Source organism: Scomber japonicus, chromosome 14, assembly GCF_027409825.1.
Source record: "Scomber japonicus isolate fScoJap1 chromosome 14, fScoJap1.pri, whole genome shotgun sequence".
NCBI classification, from domain to species: domain Eukaryota; kingdom Metazoa; phylum Chordata; class Actinopteri; order Scombriformes; family Scombridae; genus Scomber; species Scomber japonicus.
Window position 1 is genome coordinate 19,244,158 of NC_070591.1, and position 12,885 is coordinate 19,257,042.

Genomic DNA, 12,885 nt, shown 5'->3' on the forward strand with positions numbered 1-12,885 from the left:
TGTCAATGATTTATAAAGGAGTTGCAAGTTTGTGGATGATGGCCTAACCCTAACCCAGGTACACTAATCACTGGCAACAAAAAACATCTTGCCTGGTATAATGATCATCATAACAAAACAATGTAAAAAATGTGCTTTACCTGACAATTTCTTCCATGTGTCACCGGTCTGAGTCTTGGATGGTTTCATGGCAGTGAACGCGTCTCCACAGTTTATCACTCTCCGTTGGGGCCACCTCTAGAGCCACACACAGACACTTTCACAGCCTGCACAATGGCAATACTGAAATTTCAGCCCTATACTTAATTGATAAGCGCAGAGAAACAATTAAATGACATTCACATACCTTAAGAGAAAGGGCTACTATAGTTGCCATCATTAACACACCAATGACGTGTGCTTGAGGAATGCTGAAGTGAATGTCTCTGATAGAAGGAAGGAAATAAAGACAGTCATGCAACTACTTGCCATGTCATCCTGGATGGACAGACGAGATGACTCTCAGTTTGGAGACCAGACTCTCTGTTTCACACAGTCCCTGTCAGCTACTGTGATAGGTCCCGCTTCAAAAACTAAACAGCTGTGCCGTATCCTCTTATGCTCTATGTCTGTCTCTCACTCAGGAAGTGAGCTGCCTTGATGGAGAAGTGAAAACTGCTGACCTCTGTGTAAAAATATTATGAGTTTCTCCTTCAGATGTTATTACTGTACATTTCTATTGCTGACAAGAGAGCAATAGATTTGCCTATGTAACAAAGGGGGAAGGTCACAAGCTTTAGATTTGAAAATCTCTTGAAGGCCTGCTTCTCTCTAGCTAAGCAGTGGTTAAAAAAAGACTACTTTTTGTTTATAAATGACAGCTGTTTGTGAATTTTCTTTAATAAATATATTATTTTTCGTAAAGCATAAAAACATCATGGCACAAATATGAGGTATTATCCTGGAAACCTAAATATACTGTGTCAACACAAATAAAACACATTGGTACATGTTAAAATATATTAGAATATCAACAAGTGGCAGCCAGTGATCCAGTAACAGAGAAATACAATATATACTCTCATTTTCTAAGGTTTACATGCATTCATCTTAACTTATCCATATGTATAATAGAGGCAGTACTGTAGAAACTAATTTATATCACATGATGTAGCTGCTCACATAATCCAGACACACCAGACTCTAAGGGGTGTGGAGAACATCATCTATAATCTAGAAATATGGTCGTCAGGGACACATAGGAAATGAGTGTTTGTAATTGGAGGCATGAAAAGAGTCCCATTAGTGAGAGCAGAGGAAGAGTCATGTTACGTACAAATGACAGGGAGCAAGTCAGACATGTAACGACATTATGTTTGGAACAAAGTCTTCCAATACCTGCTATTAACTATCATTGCCAGCTAACCACAGTGCAAGCTAATGTTATGAAATCTTTGCAACTATGAACTATGCTTTACACCATATCACACTTTCAAGGAAGATTTAAAAAATATACTGATGTGGAATATAAAAACAGGTGTCAATATGAGCAGTGTTCTCAGAGGCATTCCCTGCTAAAACACAGTTCTAGAAATATCCAGTATTTTATACAGAACAATGTAAACCAACAAGTTCATTAATAATACTACTATCTTAAAGTGTTCTGTGAGGGCACAAAAAACTAGTCTTAACTCTTAGCTAGCCACAAAACTGCAGATATATCTACTCTATAGCCTATTGTATATTAAAATATATTAGAATGTAACCAAATTTTACATTCAAGTACAACATGTTATATGGTGTTAGAGAATTATTCAATCTAAAGAGGACACTATCACAAATCTGAGTGCACACAGATGATTTTGTAAACTGTTTAACTATAATTGTAAGTGATAACACAAACAACACAAACTGATAAATGTGTTAAATGTCTATGGCAGTTTTGTCCTCCCTTGTGTGTCCGCTGCCCCGCCATCTCTGTCCCTCCAGCAGAAACGACAGTACTGTGACCCAACGCTGTCCCGGTAACCTCTGTCGCACAGTTTTCGAGTTTTCATAGTGTTTAAAATAGGTGGTCGTTCCCATGGCGATGGAATCAAACTGCTCGGTCAGTAGCCACACCTCCCACAGGAGTGTCAGCGCATTCATAATCATCATGACCACGACCCAGAACTCCTCCCCCAACAGTGTGAGCCCCAATGACAAGCTATGCCTGCCAGCAGACATTTTGTACAGGTAGCTCGTTGCCGTGGCAACAAAAAGAAGGTGCGCTGTCACCATGGATAGGATGAAGACGAGGAAGAGACGATGGTTACCCCTGCCAACGCACCGGTTGAGGAAAAGGCAGTGGTGGTCATAGTCCTTGATGCACACCTCACATAGCTTGCAGTGTTTAGTATTGTCAGGCTGAAACAACTGTGAAGAAGGCAAAGATGGAAGGGCAGGAGAGGAACATGCTAGTTATTACCTTTTTAATGATCCAGTCCAAGTGCACCTTAAACATTTTCCACAAAGATTTTGATTATCACAAAATAATCTGACTACCCTTACCCAAATTTTTTAGGCTATGCTATTAAGTGGTATAAATCGGAGGCCATGCCAGTATCTGCATTTTGTCAGCCATACCTGTATATGATACAACATTTTTACTTCAAACAGGAATGAATGAAATACCTTGGAACTTGATTAAGTGGGGATCTGGAATAATTCTATTGTTAAATTTTAATCCATTACATAAGGTTTAAATTAATCTAGATACATGGAAAAAAACCTGAAAGTAACAGTATGGGGTAAAATTAGTGTTCTGAAAATGACAATAGCTCCCCAGTTTAATTACATATCAATGATGTTAGGTTGGGTTTAACAGTTGCTATGGAGAGGAAAAAGACCAAGAATCATCATCAGCAAACTATGTGCCCCTAAAGAAAATGGAAGATTAGGGCTGCCCAACCTTCAACCCTATGCTTTATTCTTTGAAGCCGCCAAATGAATGAAACACTGGAAGGTGGATGAAGAAAGAGTAGAGTGGGTAGATACCGAGTCAAAACTGTGTTCACCATTCAATCCTATGGATACATTATCTCAGAAACTACATACATTGAATCATGTTTTTTACATTGTAGAGAAGTCTGGACCACAGTTCATAGATTATATAAACTGTCACCTTATGCACAGAGATATTCCTCAATATGGTACAATCCTGCATTGTGTAATGGGAAAACAGTATACTGGAAGCAGTGGCATTCCAGTGGTATATGATGTGTTGGAGATATGTATGAGGATAATTATTTTTGATTTTATAGAGACCTGACAGAAATTTGGCCTGAAATATAAAGAACATTTTTGAAAATATTTATAGATTGAAGATTGTCTGGCATCTATCGTCAACACTAATGCTAATAATCCTATTACGTATTTTAAGTTGCCATGAGAATGCCATACAACTTCACAATTTTATGAATGTACCAACACCACTACAAGTGGTGATTGTTCCAATATTAAACTGCTCTGGCAGTGGGATCAGCAGAAGCTGTAGGAGTTGTAAGTGAATGTTCTGGTTTAATAATACAAAAAAAAATCAACTTGCAGAGACACACTCACTCAATACAGGTACTACATCACCAGGAAATTAAAGTGACATTACTTTGTACAGGACCTCTTCAGATTTTAGCTGGTGGGTGTCAAGAGCATTTTTAACGGACGAATCTGTGTACAAATTTCTAGATCTAGACAGACAGCAACATAGCTAGATATCTTGATAGATATGTAGATGTGGGGGTATGGAAAACACATAGCACCTATTAATGCCTCCTGAACCCTGCCCCGTATAGATGTCTTACCTCACAGTACGGGCAGAACCTATGAGGGCTCTGGTTGTTCTCCACTAGGTTAGCGATACAGGAGAACCGAGGATCTGCATCTGCTCTGTCCAATGTCCCAGGGTCCTGAGTCAGAACCTTACAGAACAAACCAAAGACTAGGGAGAAGTGGACCATTGATACCTGGACCAGGGCGCTGGTTGGCCATACACATTCACAAGGTTAAGGAAGAACTTCTTATTCTTATTTTCATGCATGAAATCCTAGATTACTTGGGTGGGCAAAATTTGATGCAAAAAAATAAACAGTCAAAGGGTAAAAAAAAAAAGGAATTTTCCCAGTTTTTTTCATGGGCAGAAGACTTAATGTAAAGGATATTAGGCATTATTCTTCCATAGAAGCAGAGCAAGGAATGGACTATGCCGGCTATGAGGGTTCCCAAGTAGATTGGGTTGGGTAACCTGGAAGGAAGACAGCTGCTATCTGAACAAAAAGACATAATGGACAGTAAAATATGTTGACTAACTGTTACATATTTTCAGATATACCACAACTTCTGTCAAACCTTTGGTATGTGGTCATGCGGTGGTACTGCATGAAGATGCTTCTGGCCAGCCAGGGGAAGAGTAAGCCACAGATTAGCCCACCGTAGCCTCCCAACATGGCTGCTATCAGCAGAATGGCAGCTCCACTCAGAGTTGGAAAAAGCAGTGTCCAGTAATACAAAACTGGTGAGAAAAGAAACACAACAATCAACACATAAATGCATGCACTGAAACTACAGTGTGTGCTCATCATTTCTGTCATTATCATCATCATCCTTGTTTCATTGCAAAATAAATGTATTAAAACTATAAGTAATATAACTAACAGTAATATTTACCATGAGACTCTCTGGGCTTGTGGTGTATTGGCTCATTAATGTACCGACTCAGTAGTTTTGTGAGTTGCTGATGTCTAGAAAAAAAATAAAACACACAGTGTAGCAATGTATTAATCAGCACCACGACCCCAGGAGAAAAAAATAATCTGTAAAAGCAAACAGACTGGATATTCTGAAGGTAGTGAGGACTGTTACTATCCCACGCTGTGGCCTGCTAGTCAGTGTTTTTCCATAGATTTCTAGAAACAGCAGATTCACCGAAATGTTTTCCCCTGCTTGCTGAGGTCCAGTGGTGTGAGGCCGCTGTGGTTCTTCTCATGGAGCATCCTGCACCCTGCTCTCTGCAGCAATGTCCAGCACACCTCTACACCACCTCTCTCTGCTGCGACATGAAGCGCTGTCGCTCCCTGCTGGTCAACAGCCTCCACAGCACATCTCTGAAACAAAGAGTTGTCACACACAGTTGCTAAAAGATCTGACCTACACTGTTTCACAAAAGCACCTCAGGACATATCTCATCTTTGATCAATTCCCAAGCATAGGGGTTAAGATTATCTTTGAATCAAAGAGGCTTTCTGGGGTTTGGTAACATTTATGTGGATGAATTATTTCTGCTTCTGGTTATATTTCAGTTACTATCTCATTAGCAATAAACTGTTAATGTGAACCAGCCATTGAATACTCAACAAGTGCTTCAATTTAATGGAACACAGCACCATAAACTACAGCCACAAAAATCCCCATAGAGCTAAAAGTAATTTTTTATTGCTGAGCTATTTATAAGATTGCATTCAATGTAGCTAATTGTATAGAATGGCAGCTCAGTGTAAATCGGAAACCACAGTTTAATTTCTTTAAAGCTGCACGCAATTTATGGGGAGCAGAAACATTAAAAATCTCAAAAAAAGACAGCCCTGCATACATTTGGTTTATCAAGTTGTTACAGCTAAACAATTGCCACTGACAAGCATGAACCACCTGACAAATGTAACTCCACCCTGTACTGTTGACCAGGAAGATGTTGGTGGAAACTACTGTATGCCACTGTTGGGGGAAAGCAAGGAGAAGGAGGACAGGAGACAGCAGAAGAGGAGGGTAAAACTGGAGTGCAGAGGTGACAGTTAGAACTTTGAAAGTTGACACTATGACTGTTGAAAGGAGATAACTAACTGATATGATGCAGAGAAGGAGGGTAGATATACTGTGTGTAACAGACTAGGATAAAGGGGAGCAAGGCCAGGAGTGGGTTCAAACTGTTCAACCATGGTATGGATGGGAGGAGAAATGGGGCAGGGGTAATCCTGAAGGAAGTCAAGTTTGGTGTTGGAGGTGAAGAGAGTGTTGGACGACGTGATGAGTATAAAGCTGGAAATTGAAAGTGTGATGATGAATGCTGTCAGGTGGTGGTGGGATTACATAAAGACTTTGAGCCCTTTCTTGTTTGCAATGGTGATGGAAAGTTTGATGTAATAGATCAGGCAGGAGTCTCCAAGGACTATGGTGTCCACAGATGCCATTGTGATCTGTAGTGAGAGTAGGGGGCAGGTCGAGGAGAGCCTGAGCAGGCGAAGGTATGCACAGTGGGGAAGAGGAATGAAAGTCAGTATAAGAAAGATTGAATACATCTGTGTGAATGGGAGGGAGGACGGAGGAATGGTGAGGATACAAGGAGTAGAGATAGTGAAGGAAGATGTTCTGTTTAAAGTAACAAGGACTGTGTAAGAGAGGTGAAGAGAGTACAGGCAGGTTGGAGTGGGTGGAGAAGATTGTCAGGGGTGATTTCTGGAGGCAGTGGCACTGATGAAATGACAGGAAGTGGAGTTCAAGGTGGCAGAGTTAATGGTAGTAAGATTTTCATTTGGAGTAAAGAGGATGGACAGGATTGGGAATTAGTGTATCAGGTTGGACAGTTTGGAGATGGTTTGGACATAGAGAAGACATGCTGGTGGGAGAAGTATGCTAATGATGGTGCTGCTAGGCAAGAGGAAAAGAAGAGGGCTGAAGAGGAGGTTTATGGATAAGGGAGGACATGCAGGTAGTTAGTCCAATAAAGGAAGATACAGAAACAGATGATCCACTGTGATGACCCCTAATAGGAACAGCCAAGAGAAGAAGTAAGAAAATAGAGAGTGAGACTTATCCATAATGTAAATGTATGGGTTCAGAAAGAAAATAATGAGATAAAAGTGACTTAAAGCAGTTACAGCACATTGTTTTGCTTTAATTCCCAGTGGATTTGGCAGCATGATCTATCATTAACTTATTACATTATTTTCATTTGATTCAATGTACAAACCAAAATATTTTTTCATGTAAATGGCTAGAGCATGAGATTGATTGAGTGAGTGACGACTGTATCGTACTTGGTCTCTGAGCAGGTATCGGACCACCTCTGTGTTTCCAGTGGATGCAGCCAGGTGAAGGGGTGTAACCTGGTACATGTCTGTGTCTGAAAACCGGAACATCCCAGTCTCCCACAAATAGTGCACTGCAATGCTGGAAAAGATAATACAAAGTGAGTCAACGTCATAAATATGTGGTTGTGTCACTGTGGTGACACTGAGGATAAATGTAGATTGTGATGTGACTCACATGTTGCCTCCAGTGACAGCATGATGCAATGATGTTTTTCCCTGCAGGTCTATGAGGCGCAAATCAGCTCCATAATGCATCATTTGGTGAATTATATAGATATTCCCTTGCCTGAGAGATGGATAGCAATCACATCATGTCACCTTGAGAATAATCTATGCATGTTTAACATTGGATACTTAAAACAGTAACTACTTGTTACCTGCAGGCAAAATGAAAGGCTGTCTGTCCTGCATCACATGTCATGTTAGGGTCAGCACCATTGCTTAAGAAAAGGTCAACCAGGGCACGGTTACCATGGAGGGCAGCATAGTGGAGCGAGGTGAAACCACCCCAGCCTGGATGAAGACAAACAAATGCGCACCACAGTCAGATTTAAGGATGCTGACCTTCATAGTGATCTACAGTCTCTGTTACAAACAATGGAAGCCTGACACAAATGCATGGCCTGTCAGCCCGTTGATCGCTCTAAACCCTCTGGAGTCTGAGCTAGGGTTCCCTTTGGCACAATGTGACTTTGTGCTTTGTTGTCATAGGATTTGTCCATCTAGATTTGTGCCAGACCAGATATCTCCCAGAGAAGCTGCAGCAAGATTAGGTTTCCCCTTTGCAATGTGACAAAATCACAGACAATGGACTATGACTCAAAATGTTATTAAAGGTTCATGTTCACAATGTTTGAAGTCAGTCTTAAAACAACAGTAAGGTGTCTAAAAACAGTGAAAGAGGTTTTACTCACTGCAATCATTCCTCATGGCTACTGGCTATTAAAATATCCCCTTCAAATGTACTGATGGGGACAAAATCCAAAGTGTGCTCATATAGTCATTTTGTGCAGAAATACATTACGTTTATCTGAAGCTTATATGAGGCTTCAACAGTCTGAGTTAGTCATATCTAGTGGATATCTGCCACATTTACAGTCTTTTTAGCTCTGTGTGCTTCCTAAACAATGTTTCCCTGTTGCGCTGCAGTGCAACAATGTTTCCCTGTTGAGCTGCAGTGGAACAAAAAGGGGAACTGGGCACTAAAAGACTGTAACATTGGAAGATATCTAATTGATTTGTCTCATTTGGACAGCTGAAGCTTCATATTAGCTTCAGATAAACATTTTTGCATAGAAGGACTGGAGATTTCTGTCCCCATCACTTACACTGTACACACATAAGAGGGAATCCAGTATGAACAGGAATGATTATGGTCATAAAAACCTATTTCAATATTCATACAGGAACTTGACTGTAGTTTTAATAATAATGCATTGTATTAATAGGCACATTTCAAAGCACTCAAGAACACCTTACAAGACAAACATTGAACTGGAAGTTAGTACAACAGTACAATAGATGAATATAAATGTAGATTTCATAGTCAGTGTGAGGTGCAAAGAAAGAGTGGAAACAACTGTGAACTCATCCTTTAATGTACCCACTATTATTATTATCGTACAAGCTTAAATTCAAATGATAAATTGTGTACTACAGAGGAATGGCATGGGTATACATTGTGAATTCTTCCAATAAAACATGTCCATGCACAGTCTTCTGCATTATAATGAGCATTAGATCACCATCAGTCACAATTAAGGGTTTAAAACTATGTTTATCTTGGCAACAGCAATAGGAAGTAGGCTGACTGTGGCCTGCATGTTTCACAATAATACTTCAAATATTACCACTGAAGAAAGCATCACTGACCCGATACACATCTGGATTCCATACTCTTCTACCTTATTTATTCTTACCTTTCTGCGTGAGGACTGATCGATAATTTTGAATGAAGTGTATACACTGTTCAACATTTCCTCTCTGTATACAGTCAAATATGTCTCCACCACCGACGGAGCACACAGGCACCGGATGCATTATGACGGCTGTACGGAAGCGGCCAGGCTATTTTCCACCGACCTAAACTGTAAACGGTAACAAAATCAGATCCTCTAACGAAGCGCTACAACATCATGCTGTAAAGCGAGCAGGGAGATCATATTTCGCAGCAAAGTAACGGAGCTCTGCATTGTGTTAAACTGATAGCTCTGAACACGCCCTGGACACCTCATTGGTTACATTCACCCACGTGATAGGCGATGTCATCAGCGTCACCAAAACACGCTGTCTCAATAAATAAACGCCTAAATGTTTGGTTTAGTTTCGTTAGATATGTATAGAGGCGGCCAAATCAAATAATGTTACATTTAACGAATCATTGTTTTATATATATATAAAAAGATTTCCATCAAAATTTAATAACTTACGAGAATTAACCCAAGCACGTGAAAACGAGGCTATTCGCTCCTCCAAAAGCTATCAACACAATCAGCCCTACGCCCGTCTCAATTGTAATTTTCCAATCCAATTGTCCAGTGCGCGCAGTTGTTTAAATAGCAAGTGCACCTATGCCTATCTGGGCGCCCTCTCTGGTGGTCTTCTTCTCATCAGGAAATACAGGGAAGAAAAACTCAATTTAACCTGGACCCAGCTATGTGTCTATAGCCTAAAAGGAGGATTCTTTAATTTTTACGGTCCGTGCAAAGGTTATACCCACAGTCTATGGTTATACCCTGTGAAGTTTATGATCATTACTATCACTATGGAGTAACGCTACTCGAGAAACGTCAATACATCGGATATCTACTGGAAAATCCTACTTGAGCTGGTAAGTGGTTTGACTAGTGTAAGCTAGGTTTTTGACAGCTTGTAGATGGTCCGTGTATCTTTTGGTCATTAGATTTTCTTTTCAGGAAAAACAAAACAAAGAGTGGTTATTTGATTTTCGTTGCAAAAGATTAAATTGAAATACGAGCTGTTTTTCTTTTTCGTGGTCAAAAAGGGATGAGCAGACATTTATTTTATTTTTTTTAATATTTAGAATAATAAGAAAAATGAAATCACTGGCAAACAAAAAATTACCTGTTTTCTCATATTCTGAGGGGATCATACAGATTTAACCAGCATGATACAATAACTAACATTCATAAAGTATTGCAGCCTATGACAACCTGGCAGCTAGCTCTCATGGCGACACTCTCTAACAGAACATAACTCGATTAAACTCATATTTATGTATTACACACACTAAAGTAAGTATTAAGTATTCACACACTAAAAGAAATGTCCATTAGACGTCGTGCCTTCATCTGTGTCATTGAGGTGTGTCTCATTCTGCAGGTACAGTCACGCAGTTACCATGATGCGTTGACGTGCACAGGACAGTGTCGGACATGAGAGGATTAAGCGAATGGTGCACAGGGGCACAGCCTTTTTAACAGGGATACTTACAGTTTGGTCTTCTTTGGGTCATTTTAAGAAAGTTATGCTTGTGACCTGTACTCACACTGTTGGCAAAGAACAAGATGGTTTACAGAATCCACAATTTATGCCACGTTCAATTTAATGGTTGTCTTGTTTGTTTGGGATCGTCTGCACTAAAATGACACATTATACCTCGCTGGAAGTAAACCCGGAAGCTATAAACTATTTTTGACGTCCAGCTGTTATCATACATGTGTGCATGCTATGTGAGAATCTGCCAGGGTGTAAGTTAGCAGTGAAAATGTATTACAGCAGAGTGGATTTGATAATGAGGATAAACTGAGGATTTGTTGACAATAAAAAAAAAAAGTAAGACACTAGATAGGATTTCATCCGATCTCAGAATATGAAACAGGTAATCTTTTGTTTTTGTTTGCCAGTAATTTTATTTTTTTACTATTCTGAAGAAAATCAAACCATTTTTTAAGTTGTGTTCATCCCTTTTTGACCAGTAAAAAGAAAAACAGCTCTCATTTCAATTTAAAATTTTGTATTTCAAACCGAAAATCAAATAACCACTTGTTTTTTGTTTGGTAAATCAAGCAATATCATCAAACGACCAGCTAAGGTTTGAAACGTACAATACAACTACAATATTTCCCTTTGAAATGTTGTGGAAGTAGCATCTAGTGAAAATACTCAAGGTAAAAGTACCTCAAAACTGAAGCATCTCTGTCTGTTTGTGTGTTTGTGTGCAACAGTTTGTTTCAGTCCTGAAGAAAAACATTAAAGTTGGTGAAAAACTTCAAATTCAAATTGGCAAGAAAACTATAAATTTACCACGACAAAAGGAACAATAACAATAATAGACAATAAATATAAAATATGTCTTGTGTACAAAATTTTATATTGGCAAGGTGATGCTGTCTCAGGTGGGTGAACTGATGTCCTGCTTACAAAATCTATTGATGGCATGAGTTAGTATTTCAATTATCCTCTGCCTTCCAAACTTAAACTCAATTTCCATGTGTGAGTGATGCAGCATTTGAGTAAGAGTGTGTGAAGCAGGCCCAGGTCAGGATTGTCACTCTGCTGACTGGTCAGTCAGAGGCCTACTACAAGAGCTCAGGGAGGCAATGACGGAGGTCCAATCAGCTGTCCTGAAGACTGCTGCCACCCTGCGTCACAGTGGTACACACATAAAACACACATTCATTAAAGGACAGTGTTGGAAAGTAACTAAATGCATTTACTCAATTGCTATGCTTCAACACTATACTTCCTTCACAGGGCATGGCAAACAAGCATTTTATAAAAATACCAATGTACTTGGGTCTTGGGGAACGCCAGTCCAAAGCACTCAACTCCTAATTGAAATGATCACACACTATTAGGACTCTGTCAGTCATTTTGAAGGCTTTGTGGAAAGATTGTACTTGGGATAAAAGCTCTAATTTGCATTCAATTAAAGTATACAGTATTCATTTTATATAATGACTTCTTTCCTAAAATAAAATAATTTTTGTACAGACAACATTAATTACAAGTCTAATTATACCTTGAAAGGAAACAAGAAAACATTTTGCTATGATTGTTGTTTCTTATAGTACTTTATTCTTTGGGTCTACAGGGACCCGATTTGTTATTCATTGTATATTAAATATGTTGGTAGGATGAGAGTTAAAGTTCTGTGCATATACCATAGACTGTTTCTCTCACAATATTGCCACCATAAAGCACAGTTCTGTGCCATTAAAACCCACTAGATGGCACTGTTTAGCCATATTTGCACTGTGTCGCCAGTACAATAATAAACAGTAAATTAGTCTCACTGCAATTCCACTCACTGCCGCAACACAAGCACTTAAACCACAGTAACCCACATTGTCAATGAATGCCAAAGCAATCCAAAATTAAGAATAAAAAAACAGGTAGAACGTAATATTTTCCCCAATGTTATAGAGGATCAAGATCTGGCACTGAACATCAACTCAGTTTAGTTTTTCTTGAATTGTTATCATCACTAAACCCTTCAAACACAAAGGTTTAAAAAGCCATTAAATTATATACCTAAACTTGTCATTATAAATTGTGCTTGGTGCCTTCTTTTGTGAATCATGTGACATTCACACTGTGATTCAGATCATGACAGCTTTACACGACATGTCTATATAAAAGTTAGGGACTCTTGATAGAGCTGCGGTGGGAGGGCTCCATTCAACCAGCTAAACAACAGTTTTTCACTTCTGCTTCTCTGAGGAAGTAGGAAGGCACATGACCTGGGAAAGCTGATGTGAGTTGCTCTGCTTGTTCAAAGTTCAGTCTGTGCTTGGTGCAGATTAGTAAGGGGCGGGTAGTTTTA

The 12,885-nt window shown here is 39.4% G+C and overlaps 1 protein-coding gene across 1 annotated transcript; it reads right to left on the bottom strand.

Annotated features, from left to right (window-relative positions):
* Positions 1-901: 901 nt before the first annotated feature.
* Positions 902-9,307, bottom strand: si:ch211-223a10.1 (putative ZDHHC-type palmitoyltransferase 6). The gene is made up of 10 exons (XM_053332848.1): positions 9,017-9,307; positions 7,475-7,610; positions 7,273-7,383; positions 7,044-7,176; positions 4,939-5,117; positions 4,681-4,754; positions 4,363-4,525; positions 4,176-4,258; positions 3,819-4,009; positions 902-2,394 (listed from the first exon to the last, which is right to left on the bottom strand). The coding sequence occupies exons 1-10, from the start codon at positions 9,135-9,137 to the stop codon at positions 1,903-1,905; spliced, it is 1,683 nt and encodes a 560-aa protein (XP_053188823.1). The 5' UTR covers positions 9,138-9,307; the 3' UTR covers positions 902-1,902.
* Positions 9,308-12,885: the final 3,578 nt, after the last annotated feature.

Bases quoted from the DNA above. Each gene is read 5' to 3' on its own strand.
- si:ch211-223a10.1 (XM_053332848.1), bottom strand. From the start codon at position 9,137: ATGCATCCGGTGCCTGTGTGCTCCGTCGGTGGTGGAGACATATTTGAC. The intron at 7,384-7,474 runs GTAACAAGTAGT...TCCATCTCTCAG, and splicing joins GCCTTTCATTTTGCCTGCAG to GCAAGGGAATATCTATATAA. The intron at 4,526-4,680 runs GTAAATATTACT...TTTTCTCACCAG, and splicing joins CAAGCCCAGAGAGTCTCATG to TTTTGTATTACTGGACACTG.